Source organism: Schistocerca serialis, chromosome 1 (assembly GCF_023864345.2).
Source record: "Schistocerca serialis cubense isolate TAMUIC-IGC-003099 chromosome 1, iqSchSeri2.2, whole genome shotgun sequence".
NCBI lineage: Eukaryota > Metazoa > Arthropoda > Insecta > Orthoptera > Acrididae > Schistocerca > Schistocerca serialis.
This window is the reverse complement of record NC_064638.1, coordinates 1084227024-1084248315: the sequence shown is the minus strand read 5'-3', so window position 1 is coordinate 1084248315 and position 21292 is coordinate 1084227024. Positions and strand designations below refer to the sequence as shown.

At 41.9% G+C, this 21292-nt stretch overlaps 1 protein-coding gene across 1 annotated transcript in view; it reads right to left on the bottom strand.

Moving 5' to 3' along the window:
* LOC126416031 (guanylate cyclase 32E) overlaps positions 1 to 21292 on the bottom strand; it is an 809394-nt gene that overhangs the window by 472172 nt on the left and 315930 nt on the right. The window contains exon 5 of the mRNA XM_050083488.1: positions 13265 to 13451. Coding sequence (XP_049939445.1) covers positions 13265 to 13451 — 187 coding nt within the window. The remainder of the gene's footprint in view (positions 1 to 13264; positions 13452 to 21292) is intronic.

Below are 21292 nucleotides of genomic sequence, written 5' to 3'. Positions count from 1 at the left end.
ATGTGTATGTGAGCAGTTGTAAGTAGGCTGTTTAGGTTTCTATATTGGCAACGCCACGTAGCGCTCTGTATGAAAATCACTAGCTGTGCTGTGTGCAGTCTGTGGCTGGTTGGCATTGTTGGAATATTCGCTATTGTAGTGTTGGGCAGCTGGATGTGAACAGTGCGTAGTGTTGCGCAGTTGGAGGTGAGCCGCCAGCAGTAGTGGATGTAGGGAGTGAGATGGCGGAGTTTTGAGAGCGGATGATCTGGACGTGTGTCCATCAGAGACAAATGGTTCAAATGGCTCTGAGCACTATGGGACTTAACTTCTAAGGTCATCAGTCCCCTAGAACTTAGAACTACTTAAACCTAACTAACCTAAGGACATCACACACATCCATGCTCGAGGCAGGATTCGAACCTGCGACCGTAGCAGTCCCGCGGTTCCGGACTGCAGCGCCTAGAATCGCACGACCACCGCGGCCGACTCATCAGAGACAGTAAATTTGTAAGACTGGATGTCATGAACTGATATATATATATATATAGAATTTAAAATAAAGAATATATATAGCAAAACTGAAGCTGTCAGCGTTTAGAATACAGTCAGCAGTCGAAATCGCAATAATATTTGTTTACTTACCGGTTTCGGCTTATGTTAAAAGCATCTTCAGAATTGTTGGCCCTGCAAGTATAGGAACAGCGAAGTTACAAACAGTATGTAATAGTACTGTTTGTAACTTTACTAATCCTACTCTAGCAGGGCTAAAATTCTGAAGAGGGCTTTAACAGACGCCGAAACCGGTAAATAAACAAATTAATGCGATCTCGAAAGTTGATTGTACTGAAATGCTGCACCAGATCGCTGCAATCCGTAGATAATAGTGTGTAAATTTAAGTTTGTGTTTAATTATTCGAAACATAGGAGTGTTGTAGCAAAAATAAAGAAAACTATAAAGATTTATCATATAGCTCTAGAAAACGCGATTTAGTCAACGAATGGTAAAATAAAAACGAACTCAAAAGAAAAATAAATCAAATTCCGCTTCAGTACTTCACAAAACTTACATAAAACATGTTTTTGTATTCATGAACAATTTTCACATTTATAGTAAACAACAGGAAACTCTTGCCTTTGATTATGATGAAGAACATTTTTGAGTACAAAATAAACATCAATAATTATACATAGTTTTTATGCTTGTGAATGTAAACTGTTCTTGTGTAAAAACAAATTACGAGCAGAATAGCTCACATGGGTGTCTTGTCCTCTGATGTGTTGGACTAAGCAAATCAACAGTAAATGGAACAGTATGATGAGTTTGTTGACAGAACGTGAAACGAATACCTCTTTCTTGCCCTCGTGAAATTTTCTTTTTGTGCTATACCAGCTCTTGGCCAATCTGCTCATTACCAACGTGGTATTTCTTTCAGCGGCTAGATATCTTCGCAGCAGTGCAACTTGATATCAACCTAAGAATGGAACGTCGTGAACGGCGTCGATCTGTAAGCTATCTACTGGGCGTAGCGTGGGATTTCCGTGCCAGTAGGGATGGATAGTCAGAGGGTAATTTATGTAATGCGGGTTTAACCCTGGGGCGTAGCTGTAGGTTGCTTTGAGCCAGGACACAGCAGTCTTTGTATGTGTCTTAGGAGGGTTTTGTGTGGTATTCAGAACTCTACGAAGCTCCGATGATGGTTCTCCAAATAACACCGTAAAACGAACGTCATACTAATTTTTTTAAGGTTCAAATGGCTCTAAGCTCTATGGGACTTAACATCTGAGGTCTTCGGTCCCCTAAGGACATCACACTCATCCATGACCGAGGAAGGATTCGGAACTGCGATTGTTGTAGCAGCAGCGCGGTTCCGGACTGAAGTACCTAGAATCGCTCTGCCACAGCGACCGGCTATTTTTTTTTAAAGTCTTAAACCTTGTTTGCTTCGTCTGAAGATTAGTGTTTACATTGGTGAGCCGTGCTGCGGCTCGCGTTGGTGCCGTGTGTAGGTTTCTGTCAGACCGAATCCTTTTGTTGGCATGGTTGCGTTGTTTGTCTTCTTCTCGTGTTCACTGGCGCCACTCGGTTTCGTAAGCGTTCTCTGTCCGATAGTGGCGGCAGCGGCGCTTATCGATATGTAGTTCTGCTGCCCTATCTTTGGGGCGGCCTCGTGCTTCTTCCGTGTGGTGTGAGTGGGGAATTCGGTTGAAGACACAGGAGCAGCCAGATCCGCGCAGAGCGACAACACGCCGAGACCGCTGGGGGCGTGTTTGGACTACCAGATGGAAGGGCTGTGGTCAGGAGGATGCACGACCTCGTCAGAACCGGATCCTGCGAGTTTAAGTCGAGTACATTTTCAATTCGCGTAGAGGAACTTCGCCATTGAGAAATCTTGCGATTCTCCTGTTACTGTGGTTTTATTGTACTGTGGTTTTGGACCACAGGTTTTACTCAACGTATTCTCTGAGCGAGGTGACCGTTGTATTTGTTGGTTGTTGGCGATTCTTTGTGGTAGTCATTCCTTCCTGTTCCGGGCGCTCTAAGCACAATATTCTGCTGGCGGAATCCAGACTGCCAGTTCCGGCTTTGGCGTAATTTTACAGATTTGCAGTGGTTTGTTGCACGTCAGGTAGCCTCACCAAGATCATCATTAGTCACTTGTCAGACTGCCACTAGTCCGAGTTACCATCTTGTGATCTGAATGCAACTCTTGGCTGCCTTTCTCTTCGCTCGAGAAAGTGTTTTTGATGTGATCTACTCAGAGGTCGATTCCTGGAGCACCGTCTGTCACTGGCCCTTGTGTTTTATTTTATTATTGCGTTATTAAGTTACCATCATTGGTCTCACCTGTTTGGTGATCTATTATTTGTTTTTTTTTAATTAACTTTTGTTATGCCATTCGCCGTTTGACAGGACATTTGTAAAATTTTTTATAATTGCCATTTTGGCGTTAAAAGGCCGTCAGCCGTTATTGTGGTTACCTGCTTTAAAATTCTGACTGCGACTTCATTGGCTTGTTTTATAAAATTTTTCGCTAAAATAAACGAGTGAAATTGCTATTCAAACCAATAGTAATTGATTCTAGCCCCGTACACAATCATAACCCAATCTTGCCTTCCTTAATTACCAGGTTTCAATTGGGTTCGTTCATAAGTTTGTGGCTTTTTTCCGTAAGTTTAATAAAGGCAACAGATACACATAAAGAGACTTTTGTCATCAATAAGGCGTCCTCTTTCAATGTTTACAACAGCATGTCAACGCTGGGATAGTTATTCGATTCCACGACTGTATAAATATCGTGACTTTGAGCCGTGTTCGGAGCGCATTTTCGTCTGGAAAGAAAGTTATTTGAAGGTTGATCGATAGAGAGCGGAAAACTTGAAAATCTGAGGGCGCAAGATCAGCAGAACAAGGTGGGTGCGGAATGACCTCCTAACCCAACTCCTGTGTTTTTTGTCAGTTTAGCAGAATGCGGCCTGGCGTTATCGTGGAGCAGCATCACTTCACGCCGTCTCCCTGGACGTTTTTCTTGTACTGCGTCTGCAGGACGTCTCAAGTGCTGAAAATAAACGTCAGCATTGATGGTTACACCTCGGGAAGCAATTCGTAGTACACCACACCGGCGCTATAAATGTCGCACGATAGTGGAATGATCACATTTGACACTTCTCAAGTACACTGATTTGGATCATTGTGGATTAATGCGTTTAAACGATTTTCAGCAGATTCAAAATGTTCCTTGAAAGTGGAGAATCACTAATGTCAAAACGATCCTCCACAAAACGAGAAAACAATCATCTTGCCGTGTTCTGTGAGCCGTAGTATAGTTAGCTTTGAAAAGCGCGCCGCAGCGCGTAGCGTGAAGCAGTCGCCCTCCGTTTTCTGGCGGTGGCGCTGTTGTCGCAATTGAAGACTTCAGTGTCTCCCTCTATCGGGAAAGGGGAAAAGTGGGCTGTTCGCGTGGGTTTAAGAAGTGGCTGTGTGGGCTCTCGAGGAGAGTTGGCAGTCGGGGCATCAAGACGCGACTTCTCTGCGGGTGCTAGAGGGACAGCACGCAGACCGCGGCATCAGCGTAAGCGACGCGAGCAGCGGCTCCTTGGTATGGGGCGTTGACTGCTCGTCGCGAAAGGAATCTTCCTGAGCGTGGGTCTGCAAGGGGCCTAATCTGCAGTTCGGCCGTATGCTGTCGACCGGCGAGGAGGTTCTGAAAATCGGCGCGCCTTCCTGCGTCCGTTGAAACGGGTGCCAGCGGGCGGCTCGGCAGAGCATTTGGAGGTGCTGTGTTGGTTCAGTCCTGGGAGTCGTAACGCACCAGAAGTTAAGTATTGATTGTTAACAGATTTTATGAAGTTTAATCGAATTCAGTTTACTTATTCTTGTTAATTATACCAACCGTATAGTTTGGGGGTTTCCCGCCATTCATTCTCGTCTGCCCACCCGCGGGAAGGTGGTAATATTAGAAAGGGTGGTCCGTTTCTCCCCTTTTCAGGAAGAAAGGGGAATCTGTGGTTCTGACTGCTTCTTTCCCATCCCAGCTTACCTACGGGTTATTCGACTGTTAGTCTCTGCCATGTCTGTGAAAGTCTAAGGCACCAATGACTGTAGTGTTTAAAATGCAAGGCACTAAGACCTGATCCATTCTCTCGCCTGCCATAACTAGTATTACTAGACTCACGTGTGAAAGGTACTCTAAGAAAGAAGAAAAATTCCTTTTGCCTCGTGGTAAGAACTAGTCAATTAAATAACGAATTCCTGCTTATCTGGAAGCTGTAACTTACGTAAATTTGTGTTTATGTATATTTGCCTATAATCAAGCAAGGTTGTTATCTTTTATATTGTTTCTAGTCACCAAAAACTGTTGTTTTTTTTCCAAATTCAGTACCTTTTAAGGCTTTTACTCAACGTGATTATGTGCTTTATACAGGTAGTTGATTATTACTGCGTTTTCTTGCCATGTAAAAGTTTGCCATTTCATTACGGGTAGAAATTGTTGCCTTGAAAGGAGAATGTTGTAAAAGTTCGCAAGTCCTACCTTGCGAGCGTGTGTGAGTCTGCCGTAAGTTAACTGGCAGAAATTTGTAATTTTTTTTTAAATTTTGAAATGTTAATGTTATTAACTGTCAGTGTCGGTCGCCCCTTCCCCCCCCCCCCCCCCCCCCGTGTGCATGACTCATGCGTTTTGGTTTTCCTATTTAGCTCAGCTTCTAATATTATACAGCGCCGCGTTGTATACGTTAAATTGCTTGCCTGTACGTGCCTTTTACTGGCGGGAAATTTTTTAGAATAATTTAATAATTTAAAAGTCCTTTCCTATCGTTAATTGTGACTTATTCGTTAAACGCTACGAATTTATGCACCAGCCTAATAGATTCAGTTCAGGTTTTTAAGGTTTATTTGCTAACTACATGTCCAACTAAAATAAATATATATGTTTCACATAGTACAGTATATGTATTTGTGTGTGTGTTGTCACTTCAAAAGAAGGGAAAAACGCGTACACTAACTCTGAGATGGATGAAAAAATTACAGTAATTACGAACCATATACCTGTTTCGTACAACAACGGCTGCGGAAAACTCTAAAGTCCGCAACTATGAGGCGTGACAATGGTGCGCAACAGATGCGCCGAACTCTCGAGGTTGAAGAGGGCGTCTTTCGTCCTGTAGAAGGAGAACCCGACGGCAAGTAATCTTAATACTGCCATGCCGTAGTCTCCTGTGGAGCACATAGGTCAGAACTTATTGTCTCCGCTGAGAGCGTATTGTAAAGAGGAAGGTTTGAAATTAATCCGAATTTTACACTTATTTTACATCCAAACGATACATTACCGGATATGGAACCACTGTCAAAACTTCATCTACGAACGAGCGGAACAGAACACGGATAACCGTATTTCCAAGAACTTTACTCAGTGGACGCGGGGGCAGTGTAAGCGAACACGTGTCTCGTTTATCGGTAAATATTCGACCACGTCCTGGGAAGACAACGGTAAAAGTTGGCTTTTAGCAGGTAAACAATCCACCAGAAGCGGCGGACAGTGGATAGCGTAGTGGTTTCACACTTTCAGCCCAGTGTTCGAAACCCGATTATTTTTTATTTATTTTTGTTCTTCATTTATCTACCGCTGTTCGTAATATATCACTATATGCATGATTTCCAATGGATATTGAAATAACGTTGTGCTTATTCTCCCGCTAACTGTACTTCTCGTGAATAAATGAAAAAAAGAAAAAAACAATAAACGAATGACAAAATTACTTCAAATTGTTTTCGGTGAAATTCCTGTAGCGTGTCTTGATTCATAATCAGCTGCAAGCACCAGTTTTCGTAAAACGCTACGTTATGCATATTTGGGCACGAAATTATTGCCAAAGCGGGAAATATTCAGCAGTGTTAATGACGTTTCTTTACCGAGCGAGATTCATACGAAGAAACGCCGCTGTGACGAACCTGTCTTCACGCGATTTTCATGGTGTTCGGAATTTCCATGTGTCGAATGTTTCTGCGGTCGGTTCAATTCCGAAGAAAAACATAAAAATAGAATATAAGAGTTCAGAAGTGATAAAAGAAAGAAGTATAAGAATGTAAAAACTCAAAAAAGTACCTTAAACACGGAAATTATATGTATATTAAGTGTATGACACTCATTCTGAAACGCAGTTGTAATTTTACAATTAATGTAACCTCCTTGTATCCCCTAACTTCATAAGAAACATTCCACTAGTAACATTTTACGGATGTAGGTAGGCGACACAGAGAATGAGAGAGAGAGAGAGAGAGAGAGAGAGAGAGAGAGAGAGAGAGAGAGAGAGAGGAGAGAGACCGTTTTGCTAGCCGTTATTCCACTAGTTGGGCTGAGGTTATCGCACACTAAAAGGCACCTAAAGTACGTCGAGAACTTTGACGGTCGTCTACTCAGAGATTGTCGAGTGCCTACGGATAAGACGAGACACGTGTTCGCTTATTTCGGCTCCTCTTACACTGAGCGAAGTCTCTGGGAAATCAGGTTATGGCTCTTGCCGTGTTCTCCTCGTAAGCCCCATCTACAGCCTCTATGAGGCTGTAATAGGATTTGTGAAACTCCCTGCACACCCGTGGCTCGCAGCGTGACTATAGAGCGAACTATACTGCATAGTGACGATATGACTTAACACCGTAAAGAGCAATTTAAATCATATTTCACCGCTTCATAACGTAATTGGGGGGCGCTCAAAGAGTGCCAGTTCCTTCACTGGCAAATCATGTTTATGTTGATTGAAATTGCGTGACATGTGGATGTTAATGTGAAAAATTAAGAATAGTTACGGGTGCCAAATGGTTATATTTGATCGGAGGAATAAGAATCTGGAATTAGTTTTGTCATTGTAAAGCAAATGAATATTGATGCAGGTTTTCGTATCGATGTTTTAAATAATGCATATGGCTACAAACATGTTTCCGAGCGTTTGTACATATCTTCGTGGGTTTTCTTCGTTTAAATCTGTAAAATCAGTATTTCCCCCAAAAATTTTCCCCACCCCGTGCAGATAGAGTTCTTTATTTAAATTCTGTTCTTTCCTAAGGGCTACTGTCAGTGTCATTTCAACGTTCCACTCTTTGTTTATCCACTCTGCTTCCGTAACACTAAACATTTACTCAAATGTGCTAAACTAATCTAAACTGAGGTGACAGAAGTATCGGCCTGTTTTTACGGCGTGATGCAGCAACTCGATGTCGCATGGACTCAAACAAGTCGTTGGAAGTCCCCTGCAGAAATACTGAACCGTGCTGCCTCTATAGGGCTCCATAATTGCAAGACAGGTATAGGTACTTTTCTGCACGAGCTGACCTCTCGATTATGTCCCATAAATATTCTGTTCGATTCATGTCGGGTGATCTGGGAAGCCAAATCAATCGCTCGAGTTGTCTAGAATGTTCTTCAAAACTGATACCATGCCACGGCTTTTCAGTCGTTTATAGTCAAGCCGATACGGTCATGAGCCAGGTGAGGCTCTGCAGGCGGTGTAGTGTTGTTAGCAAAGGCACTCTTGTCTGACGTCTGCTTTCATTGCCCATTAATGCCACTTTTTTTTTTTTTTTTTTTTTTTACTGCGCTGTCCTAACGGATACTTTCGTTGTGCGTCCCACATTAATTTCTGCAGTTATTTCACACAGAGCTGGTTGTTTGTCAGTACTGACAAACCCACGCAAATACCGCTGAACTCGGTCATTAAGAGATGGAAGTCCGTCACTGTGCGGGACGTGGTGAGAGGTAATGTCTGAATTCTGGATTTCCTAGCACACTCTTGACACTCTGTATCTCGGAATATTGAATTTTCTAACGATTTCCGGAATGGAATGTTCCATAAGTCTACCTCCTACCGTTAATTCCCGTTGTGAGCCGATAATCACGTCGGAAGTCATCTGAGTACAAATGACAACTGTGGTAGTGCACCGCTCTTTTATACCTTTATATACCTCGGGTACGCGATACTGCCGTTCATCTGCATATGTTCATATCGCTATCCCATGTCTTCCCTCGCTGCCTCGTGTGTGTGTGTGTGTGTGTGTGTGTGTGTGTGTGTGTGTGTGTGTTTGTGTGTGTGGCATTTAGTCTCGTAGATGGCAGCGATCATAATGTTTTGGCTCATTACAGGATTCTGTTGTTTGACGATCAACTTCAAATTATAGGAAACTTCTTTAATTCTGGTAGCGAGTATGCATCACTTGGATCGTGTTACAGGCTTTACCAAATTTGTCTTGTCATGCAAGTAATAATTTACACTCTTTAGGCAACCAACAGCGTAATTTTTAAATGCTTGATTTGACATTAGCTGAATCCCTCTGCCCCCCCCCCCCCCCCACACACACACACAAACACACACGCGCACACATATGCACTCACAGCTAATAACAACATCACGCTCGGGAACCATATTTGGCAAACTAAAGACCCCGTGAGTTTACGAACGCGTGATATAATTCTCATGCATCCACTATTTTCTACTTTGAAAGATGCAAAGAAAGAATTTTTCGACATAAATTGGTAATCTGTGTCAATTATTGCAGTCATGTTAGAGTCCAGTCGTGACACGAAGATATATTACTCGATTAATTTTACAAACGCAAAAAGAAACAAAAAGAAACTTCAGTTGCAGTGCCACCTGTTGTACGACAATTTGCTTAGGAGTTCACCAGTTCGAGTGCCAAACGTTTCTGTTGTCTCGCACTGTCGGATAATCATTGAATCGTAGTAGACGCACTCCTTCACAGAGCTGTATTCCAGTTATATGATCCATAACTTCTACGAAAGAAACATAGGAGAAGAAACACTCATTTTAATGGGATTCAGGTAGAATTTATAGTGTAATGGACCCTGTAGAGAGTGTATTGAGCAGGGCAGTATAAATTTTTTCTCTTGCTGCACCGTCAGTTACACCTCAACAACTGGTGAGCTTTCTTTATTTATCTATCGCTGCATATTACAGGGGGGGGGGGGGGGGGAAGAGTTATGCTTGGTTCTTCTGATATGGGATTCACTGAAGTGAACCGTTAGTGTCATATCATTCAAAGTGTCCATGGTATGGTGGAGTAATCTGTGTCAGTGGTTGTGTTAGTTTAAATAATCCCGAAATGATAAAAATTCCACATGGCACAGCGCAGTCTGTGAGGTGGTTTTCTGTGACAAGCACTGGTCCTGTTGTAAGTGGTACCCCATTTTTATTGTATTTCATCCCCCGTCACCTATATAGGCAGGGAGGGGGGGGGGGGCGCTGTCAGCAGTATAGGCAATCCGCTCTTCAGAAAATGGACAATAAAAAAATGCATTGGATGAAAAAACAAGAAACAGATAGCGAGGATACATACACTGAACTTAAAAAACTTTTTAAAGGTGAAAAATAAAATCGAACTTTTGAGATATAGATGACTTCTTGCACTGGTAGTTAAAAGCAGCAATAACAAAAGTTAAAATGAAATGTAATACATGCACATTTAAAACATGTTGCCAGAACACTGTTACGTGAAAGAAGCACTTTTCTGTCACTGGTGATTGGAAGGGCCTTCCAGGGTACAGGGAGTCAGTTGTTGAAGGGAAAAGGTTGGGCAGTAAAGAGGGTAGAAAAGTGGTGGTATGAGGATGGAGAACTGGCACATTGCAGCGATGGGGTAGGAGTGGCTGTTGAGACAGAAGAGTCCATGTAGTAGAGGGTGAAACTGATGACATAATGGTTGGAAAGGGGGAGCGGGAAAAGAAATACACGTGAAAAATAAAGGGATAAGGAATTATGGGGATAAGAAAATGTGGGGAGGACAGGGAGGGGAAGCCCTGATAATGTGGACTGGGTGGGGTGGACCTACAGTTGGTAGGAAGGGTAAATGTCGGTGTAGAATTCATAATCTGGGAGGGTCAGACGGTTGAAGTTTCGTGTAAAATGCATGTAAATAATGGCCACGTCACATATGTAGATCATCTGTAATGACAGATGTGATGTGGCTTAAACTGTTGTAACCGTAAACCGTGAAGTTGGTCTGTGACTGAAACCGATCGATATTTGGGTTTTAAAAAAAATCAGCTGATGGTCAAACATGCATTTTATACGTTACTTGTCGGCTGTTGATGCTCACCCTCCAAAAATGTCTAGGGTTGAAGTTTCGTTGGGAGAGCATGTGGAGGAAGTGTAAGTGGAGGGTTGTTGGGATGTGTTGGCAAAGGCGCGGCAGCGTATGAGGGCTGATAAGTAGGAGAGAAAGGGAAGGATTATTGGAGTCCAATTTTCAGATGGCGTAGATTGTTTGGAGGTGTTCGGAGAGTGGTGTACCGTGCCTTTCTCCAACTTTTGACCTAGCTTACGCAACCTGTTATAAGGGACCTACAGCTTCACATAGATTCCCAGCCACGGTGTAACTGAGCATTTTTCACATCAGAAAACATTCCCAGCGCTGAAGTGATTGCCACATTTGCTGACAGAATACAGCGTACTGTACAATCCTTTATTTGTTCTATCTAAAATGTAAAATCATATTATGTTACTGCGATTTCAACTACTTTCTGTGGTATGTACGACCGCTGCCAAGAACAAGAAAAATATGACCAGGAACGTATCTTCGCACCCAGTGCCTCAGTACTCATGTAAACAGTGTACTAGAAGAGAAATTTGTCGGGAGATGTTAAAAATGGTAACACTGATAATTTTATGTTATTTATACCATTTTCACGGTGTACGTAGCCACACACTCGTTTAATGTTGCTGTATTCTTGCAGTTAAAAGGCTCAAACACAACAATGACATGTGTACTTGAATTCCAGCGCTTTTTTGCAAATGTATCACTGTCCTCTGGGCATGCTAGTGCCATTCTATACAATATATTGTATATTACACAGCAAATCGAGGAAGTAGAAAACGAAGATCTCAGTGCTTTTGCTTTTACTGATGACTTCGCCGTTTGGGGAGACAGAGCAATGAAGCTTCTGAGGAGAATCGATTACTAAGATAAGTAATTTAAATAATTGAAGTTCACCTCGAATAAGATTAAAACAGTGGCAATGAATATGAGTAGGACACCCACAGTTTGTAACATCATACTTCAAGGAGGGAAGGTTGAATATGCGAAAAGTTTCAATTATTTAGGTAGTGTCATATTAAGTTATCGAAGTGCCAAACGCCGGCCGCTGTGGCCGAGCGGTTCTAGGTGCCTTAGTCCGGAACCGCGCTGCTGCTACGGTCACAGGTTAGAATCCTGCCTCGGGCATGGATGTGTGTGATGTCCTTAGGTTAGCTAGGTTTAAGATCACCGAGCCAGGTGGCGCGACTATGATGTCTTTTTAAAACATTCACTTAACTGTTTTCCCCAAATTTTTCCTATCTTCAAATATGATAGCTAATGTACAAACAGTTTCGTCATGATGTGTAACGTATATGTACTGGACCTCAAAAAAAAAAAAAAAGAAGCTTGAAAATGTAATAACACGTGAATGTTCCTGATTTTCACCATGAAAATAACTATACTTTGTACATAATAACGAAACTGTGGATTACTTATCATATATGAAGATGGCAATAGTATGCTGAAGCATATAATGAGAGTGTCTGTATTAATTAGGCAATATTGACATAATATTTATCTTATTTATAGTTAAAAGAGGTCGCTTCCTTTGAATTTCTTTAAAAAGAAGAAAAAAAAGGTTTGGTCTAACCCATAACTCACTGAATTGTTGATGTACTGCTTTCAAAAGGTGGACCTATAATCTGTAAAGCAGATGGTTATAATGTGTTCTGTCATCAGCGAATGTTCATTTCTTTGTTTACCAAGGAGGTTTTTTTCTCATCAGATTGACGAGACGTGACGAAGAGCCAGTTGTTGGCTAAATGGAAATTAGAGTGGTGTGTGCGTCCAGTGGTTGGAGCTTGGAGTACATTTCAGCGAAATCACATTGCTAAAGGGCAGTTGTCAAGGTATCATACTTACGGTTTTTTTTTTTTAACGCCGTATCGCTACTTCAGGTCAAATTGGCAACCCTGTCAGCAGCTATTTCACTAATATTGCCCTCCATGGAGTTGATTCGTATCCTATGATTAATCGTTCTTTAGCAGACAATGTTACAGTTACGACATGTGTCGAAAAACTGAAGTGTGTGGAATGCGGCACGGTTGCGATTGCGTGCAACTCTCGATGAGAAGTGAAGGATGGTCTTTCTAAAACTACGATGAGGAATCAGTGAGTCCGTACTGATAGATTACCAAAAAATTAAGGCATTCAATCTGATTAGTGTCAACTGTTGTTAATTAAGCTTGCTGATTGCATCGAATTCTAGTTGACCACTTCGTTTTGGAAACTAGCAAACCCCACCATCCATTAAAAGTCGAGAAGGGCACTGAAGTTTGTGTAAAACTTTTCCATCTGCAGTTCTTGCCATCCACTATTTTTAAAAGCCTAGGCGATAATAACAGTTGTAAGCTATGTTACGACAGTCTAATTTATGATGATCTAAAATGTGTTTATGGGCATAATATTAGCGCAATCCATTTACATCTGTCATGGTAACGCAAAACAAACTTGATTTTTGCCAGAATGATGACCTGTTGTCACCTCTCAAATCAAACGAAGAATTCATGCGCCCACTAATCTTCGGTGTGCTCCATTATTTGAGAATCGCTTATTTGTCTCCGATAGCTGTGAATACACTGATGGGATATCACCGTCTTACCATTACTGTTATGGTGTATCTGCTTCAATATTGGAATCAGTTAAATGACGTAATTTATGGGTCAATATGTACAACATTTGTCAGAAATTGATACTTACTGCGGGTGTCGAGGTATGTGTCAGCGACGATGTTGGTGAAGTGGTTGGGCGCGTAGCCATGGTGGTAGGGCTCGCTCCACGTCCTCGTGAAGTGTACCCGCACGCCAGCAGCTTTCAGTGTTTCCAGGATGGTGGCCGCCACAGTCCGGAACTCCCCCTCCGCCGAGTTCAGGTACAGGAAAGACACCTGGAGAGCAAGGAAAGTGGAATATAGTCAACAGATCACACTGTGCGAGGGGCTTTGAAGAAGTAATGAAACACATTTTTTTATCGGCCAGTTTCGATTGAAAAAAAAGAGGAATTAGTTGTGGGACATCGAAGAACAGTCCTGCTTCAGCCCCCATTGTTCCATGAAGTTCCAAATGGTGGCGGCGCTATATATAGCCTTCAAAATGACGTCTGTAATTGAGGAGCTTTCCAAGCAGGGAGCTGTCACTGAGTCTCTTTTGCCCGAAAACTAGAGCATCCCATATACTCGTAGGCTCTTGCACAGTGTCTAGGGGGACCTGACTGATCAAAAGCACGGTGAGTCACTGAGCGAGGCGGCTGTCATCATCGCAACAAGGTCGCACAAACCTCTCCGATCTCCCGCATGCCGGCCAGCAGCAGAGAGCTGTGACACTCGAATTGCCAGAGCGTGCGGACACTCACTCGAGGTGACCGACGGATCTCAGTCAAACACCTCGCTGCACAACTGGGCGCCTTTGTTGGTACTGCTGACACGCTCGCCCCCCCCCCCCCCCTCCCCCCTCCAGTTGGAGTACTCAAAGGTGTGTATCCGCTGGGTTCCTTTCCGCCTAACAGAAGACCGTAAAGAGCTACGAAGGATGCACTCCACGGGAAGCAGTTCGTGGGTGACGGGGAAGTTATTGATACAGTAAGACTATGGCTCCGACGTCTACCAGTAGAATAGAACAATGCAGGCATACAGGCCCTCCTACTAAGGGACGTAACGCCGTCGCATTGAACAGAGATTATGTTGAAAAATAACGTTTTGTAACTACAAGAGTGGGGAATAATGTGCTGTGAAAGTAGTCTGTATAAAATCAACCTGCTTTCACGAAAAAAAAAGTGCTGCATTATTTATTGTACGTCCCCGGTGTATTACTCTTCTGGGCTCTACTTGGCGTTTCTGTATGTTAATTATATCTAATCGCCTGCACACAGTTACCACGTTTACATACATACCATATCAGTATTAATCTACTACGTGTTAGATTTGAACCATGTTTGATGGTTCGAGATTTCTACTGGTATCGATTGGCTCGTCTGTCTTCATAGAATTTCTTTGGTGGTATGGATGAGGCATGCGAGGCCACCGAGAGAGCAGAGCGCTCCCCGACAAGGACGGCAACTGGTTCTGCGCGCGCCGGAAGAGTTGTCAGCGTAACGGCTACCCAGTGGACGGCTCTGGTGAGGCTGCTGGAAGTAGAGGAGCGTGCGAGTGTGTAGGAAGGCACGTGCACAAAATTCATTCGCTAGTTCGAAGGAAGAAGACGGCATGTCATGGTAGCCATCTAGCGTAAAATGATGATATGCCGCTTTAAGAACTTCTGAAACTTTTGGTCATTGAAAACGATGGGACTAGTTGCGGTTTCACCCCTGACGTGATTTTGTTCTAGAATCTCGTAGAACTGTGTTGTGAAGCTGATATTGTAAGAGGGGCAGAAATATGGACAGCGCTGGTAACGAATAAGTTGATTTGGTTTGATGGAAGTAAAGCACGAACCGTAACAATATGGTTTTTGTAGTCAAGCCTGAGATGTGTGGTACGAGTACTGGAAAGGTACGACCGGTCCAAGGGGTGGGCAGAAGTTAAGTAATTTTAAGTAAGGTCAGTCTGTACATGGTACTTTGATAAAAGGTGTTCTCACTGTGTACGGTTACACAGGGTGGAGAAAAATTATGCCACGAAATTTCAACCCTGGAACCAAAATTACTTACATTATGTAGGCCGACAATGCACCATTTTTAAACTACGGAAACTTGGCGCCATGTGCGCCGACTGGCTGCGGGATTGCCCTGTTGGCGGATGCTCTGGACAACTCATGACCGCGAATGCTTTGCCTGCCGGAGTCGCGTATCCAGGATGTAACACGTTGGAGCAGCGACGGCGCGAGGGACGTTTGTATGTGTGAACCGACAATCATAGCACTGCCCGTCACCCGAAGAACGGCAACAGGGCAATCCCAAGTCCTATCGGAGTGCGTGGCGCCAAGTTTACGTAGTTTAAAAAAAAGTGCGTTGTCGGCCTACAAAACGTAAGCAAATTTGGTTCTTACTGGCATCAGCTATATTGTATTAAAATTTAGTGCCACAATTTTTCTCCACCCTCTATAGTACACGGGAAATTTTCTTGTTTGCGAAGTGTGTGTATTGTCACAGAGTATTAATTACCGGAGACTGTGGAGTGCTCTCAGGTTAATATGTTGGTAACTGTTCTTGGGAAACTGACTTTTAGAAATTGCATTTCCTTGGGTAACTAACTGTAAATGATCGCATGAGAATTAAGCTGATCACTTTCTCCTCGATGTTTGGTTAAAGTACTTCCTATCAAGAAAGACTGATATAACTTATGAACATTTTATAGTTAGTGTTCTCTTGAATTGTTAGTTTATAGAATATTGTAAAAGAACTATCTTCATTCAAGTAGACGACACGCTACAACTGATAGTTATGTGAGCTGATTCTTAACAGTCGAAAATGGTATAGTGGGCTCTGCACACTGAGCTGTGTTTGCTTCTGATATTATCTGAACTTCTTTTAAAGTGAGTTTAAGGGATTGTAATGTATCTTGGTTCAATGGAGGTTGTTTTAGAAAATTGTATTAATATTGTTGTTTAAATATTTCTCTGGGTATTGTCTTAGCATAAGATCTTGTAAGCAAATGTTAGAAAACAAAACAAAAGCATTTTAGTGTAAGATGAAACGGATTAAGTAATGATTGTCGGATCTTAAATGAAGCAAGAGACTAGCATTTCCTTGTAGCAAAACAAGTGAAATGGAAGGGCACGGTGTTGACTGTTCAGTCAATGTATAAAAATGTTACTGAGCTACGAAAAATTAATAATATCTTGTAATACGGAGTGTTCGACTTTCAGTGTACAACCAGCCCTCTCCACTTTCCACTAAATCTGTTTCTCTGCCTTTCAAGTTTGTTGTTGATGTTATATTTTGCAGTCTGAAGACGTTCAACACAGCTCTCTACGGTAGTCTATCCTGTGCAAGCCCATTCATCTCTGCATTACTACTGCAACCTATATACTCGTACATGTGAACCCACTTCTTGTATTCAAGCCTCGATTCCCTCTACAATTCTTACATTGCCTCCCTCTCCCTAACCCTCATACACACTCACTTCGTTTACTTACTAGACTGACGATTTGTTACTGCTTCAGGATGTGGCCTAGTAATTGATCCATTATAAACGTAGGATTCAGCAGCCATTGTCAAATTCAATAAAATTTTCGGGTGTTTGTGACCGTATTGTCAACATATATAAAACTACCGACGTTTCGGTCCCTGTTGCAGGCGACCTTCTTCATGGCGTTTTTGTTTAAATAAAAGCACCCTGAAGAATGTCGCTTGCAACAGGGACCGACAACTCGGTAGTTTTATATATATGTTACCGGCCAAACCCGATCTTAGGATGCACTAGTTCCGCCTAGGTCAGACTCGTTCATCCTGATACTGATAGGCTAAAACAGTTTAGCCAAGGTCGAATCGGTTTATCCTAGTTAGAATTTACATGCTTTAGGATAAACTGGTACGTCCTAGTCTGAACTAATTTTGCCTAGTCGGAAAGCATGTCGCTTCCTGTACGAACGGGGAATCCCCGAATCATCTCTGACTCACCCCTCGCACCTCTCAGTCGCTCTTCGCTCGCACTGTTCTTTGTTTTGAACGGTATTTTTCATTGACGAGTGCGCGTGTTAAGTTGCTGGTTGTGTTTAAAAGATTTTATTATAATCCTAGCACAATTATTGTGAGGCGTTTCATCATGGATGAGCCTTTGCGGAGTAGACAAGCCAATCAAGAGCTGCGGAGAGAAAAGTTTCTGTAGGAAATTTTGCAGAGTGAAAACAAAAGGTCTCCCCATTATAATGTGTTATGCAGATTTGGTTAAACAAGTAGAAGACGCGGAAAAGTTGGAAAGAGATCATTACAGAAAAGAAGACTGAAACGATATGCTGTTTCGAAAATTGGTGATGTGGTAAAAGTCATCGCACAGTGTGAAGGGAATACAAAATACCTTGTTCCAGCTGATGAACTTTATCATGTGACTGACGCAGCTCATGTAGCTGTGGGTCATGTTGGTCGCGATAGGATGTCATCCGAGACATCAAATAAATATACCAATATCAGAAAGGAAATGATATGCCTCTATTTATCAATATGTGATATTTGTCAACAAAAGAAGACAAAAAATAAAAGAGGGCTAGTTTCAAAGCCAGTTGTCCATTCGGAAATGAATAGCAGATGCCAAGTCGATTTGATTGATTTCCAAACACAACCATACGGGAATTTAAAATTCATTTTAGTTTACCAAGCCATCTCACAAAATCAGTTCTCCTTGGTGTGTTAACACCAAAGAGGGTTGAAGAAGTGGCTTATCATTTGAATGAGATAGTCCTAACTGTAGGGGCGCCATGCATTCTTCAGTCTGATAATGGCAGAGAATTTGTCAATAATGTTATAAGTGAACTCGCAAAGTTTTGGTCAGAACTGAAAGTTGTGCATGGAAAACCAAGGCACAGCCAAAGTCAGGGTTCTGTTGAACGTGCCAACGAAGATACTGAAAATATGATAAATTTTTAGTTAAAGGACAACAAATCGACGAAATGGTCGGAAGGATTAAGGTATGTCCAACTCATGAAAAATCGAGCTTACCACTCTGGCATAAAACAATCACCTCACAAAGCATTATTCGTAATCGAACCTAGAGTAGGACTTTCCACTTCCTCGTTGCCTCAAGAAATCGTAAATGATATTCAGGATAAACATGGCCTAAAGAAGGCAATCGAGGATGACAGCAATAGTGAAAGTACAAAGACAATGATGATGATAACTTGGTGAAAATTGACACAAACGACATTCAAAATGCTAAAAAAATTGCGACAGAGAATTAAAAAAAAAAAAAGCTAAAAATGGAAGCTTCCTCTGACAAATCCCATCCACCAGCTGACATTGGAGACAACGTAACCATACCTATTCCATATGTAGATAAAGGCAGAGGCGACCTTCGAAACGTAATTGGAGTAATACTTCAAAAGAATAATGAGGACCTCTACAAAGTTGGCACCAAACATGACTAATTCTATTTTCAAACGTTCCTTTACAAAGGAAAATCCAGGCTAGTGGCCCCAATTTAATTATCGTACAACTGAAAAGATGAGTAAAATAAACATTAGTGTTATTAGTGTTGAGAAACAGCTGAAATCATTAAAACTGAACAAAGCTCCAGGGCCCGATGGAATTCCTATCAGATTCTATATTTAATTTTAGGCTGAGTTAGCCCTTCTTCTGTCTATATCTACGGTAGATGCCTCTAACAAAGAACCGTGCCCAGTAGTTGGAGGAAAGCTCAGGTCACACCTGTCTCAAAGAAGGGTAGCATAAGTGATCCACAACACTACCGTTCAATATCCTTCTCAACGATTTGTTGTAGAATCTTAGAGCATATCTGAGCTCAAACATAATGAGGTATCTCGAACAGAATTCCAACCGGAATGGATTCCGGAAATACTGATCATTTGAAACACAACTCTCACTTTTCTCACGTGACATACTGAAAACTTTGGAGCAAGGCAGTCAGGAAGATGCAGCATTTGTTGATTTACGAAAAGCATTTGACTCAGTACCACACCCACGCTTATTGTCGAAAGTAAGATCATATGGGTATGAAAAATTGTTCAAATGGCTCTGAGCACTATGGGACTCAACATCTGTGGTCATCAGTCCCCTAGAACTTAGAACTACTTAAACGTAACTAACCTAAGGAAATCACATACATCCATGCAGGATTCGAACCTGCGTCCGTAGCAGTCGCGCGGTTCCGGACTGAGCGCCTAGAACCGCTAGACCACCGCGGCCGGCTATGGGTATGAAGTGAAATTTGTGACTGCATTGAGGACTTTTTTTGCAGGGAGGACACATCACGTTGTTTTGGATGGAGAGGCATCCTCAGACGTAGAAGTAACTTAGGGTGTGCCTCAGGGAAGTATATTGGGGCACTTGGTGTCCATGTTATATATTAATTAACTAGAGGAACCAACTTGGAGTACTGTGGTAGGGAGGAGCTGGTACAGAAGAAACCAGAGTAATAATAAAACCGTAATGGGTACAAAAATAGACGAAGAAATGCAAGCAGCAGAAACAACAGCGTGGCTATATATCGGTAACTTAAAGAGAACCACCACAACTGCTACAGTAGTGAAATACCTTAACAAGAACAAGAAGAATACTGGGACAACTAGAATGTGAAGAACTGCGCACACTGGGCGACAAAAAAGCTTTCAAAGAAGGCATTCCGTTTGAAAAGCTGCAGATCACACAAGAACCAGAATTCTGGCCAGAAAACATAAAAGTACGTCGATTTAGTTTCCCAAGACGATCAAAGGAAGAGGGAGCAGAGCTCAACTAAACTAAGAAGAAAACCAGAAGAGCAAGAAATAAAAGCAGTCTTGTGGAATACAGAAGGAGTAAAAAGTGCTCTTAACCTAACACCAACAGACAGTCTGCAAACCTCGGATCTTGCAATTCTAACAGAAACCATCCTGATAGAGAACTGGCAACATAAATATTTCTACAATAATCACCTAATGACAAAGAAGGGAGAAAGACACATGGGAGGAATATCTATCCTAATGAAAACCTGGATGACGCCCACCAAAAAAAATCATAAAACAAGAAAATAGTATGCTACTAGAAGCAGCAAAGATAAATATAATTGCAGCCTATTTTAAACCGCACACAAATGCTGCAGAAATAATTGACGAAATACTTACACTCATCAATGCAACAACAACCCCACCATTATTGCAACTGCAGAATAGACACACGAAACTATAAAACAAAACTAGTCGTTGAAACCCTATAAGAAGATGGTTTCACCCTACTTAACGATAGACTTATACCTACATACATATACCACAATGGGAAAAGCACCATTGATATCGCATTAGCAAGAGGAGAAATAGAAGGAAGTATTCAACCAACATGTCATGACTCCATTACTGCTATACGAAAGAATATTCCAATGAAGATAAAAATAAATATCGTCACGTCACCCCCAGCAAGGAAGACCCACCAAATCACAAAAAGAAAAATTGATATAGAAAAATTAACAAACCAGCAAGATCAATTAACACAAATAGAAACTTTAATAGAGGAAGGAGACCTTGAAAAAGCAACAGACCAAATAGAAGACCTCCAAAAAAATTCAGTGATACAAACAAACCCAAAAACAAGGACGGCAAAAAGATGGTTTGATGCTGAATGCTACAGCAAAAGGAACACTGTTCTAAGAACGCTCCACAGATTAAGAAACCAGCACGACGAGGAAACATACAAACTGTACGCAGAAGAGAGGAGAATCTACAAAACACCAATAGAAGAGAAGAAAAAAGAATACATAGAGAGAGAGGCAAAAAGAGAAGCGGATGAAGCAGAGAAAGACCCATACATAGCAGCAAGACCAAGAAAACTGGTTCATACACCAAATATAGATATGAAGGAATGGGAAGACCACTTTAGTAAGATACTGAACAAACGAGGAATCAAAACACCCCCAAAGAAAGAGAAACAACATCAAACTAAGGAAAAAGAGAATATATGAGACCTCTAAATGAAGAAGATGTAAAAGAAGTAATAAAAGCGCTGAAGAACAAGAAAGCAGCAGGACCCGATAATATATACAATGAACATATAAAAGATGCAAAAGAGGCCCTCCAACGCGTATGGACCAAACTATTTAACAAATGCCTGGAACTTGGAAGAATTCCGACACAATGGAGACACTCGGCAATA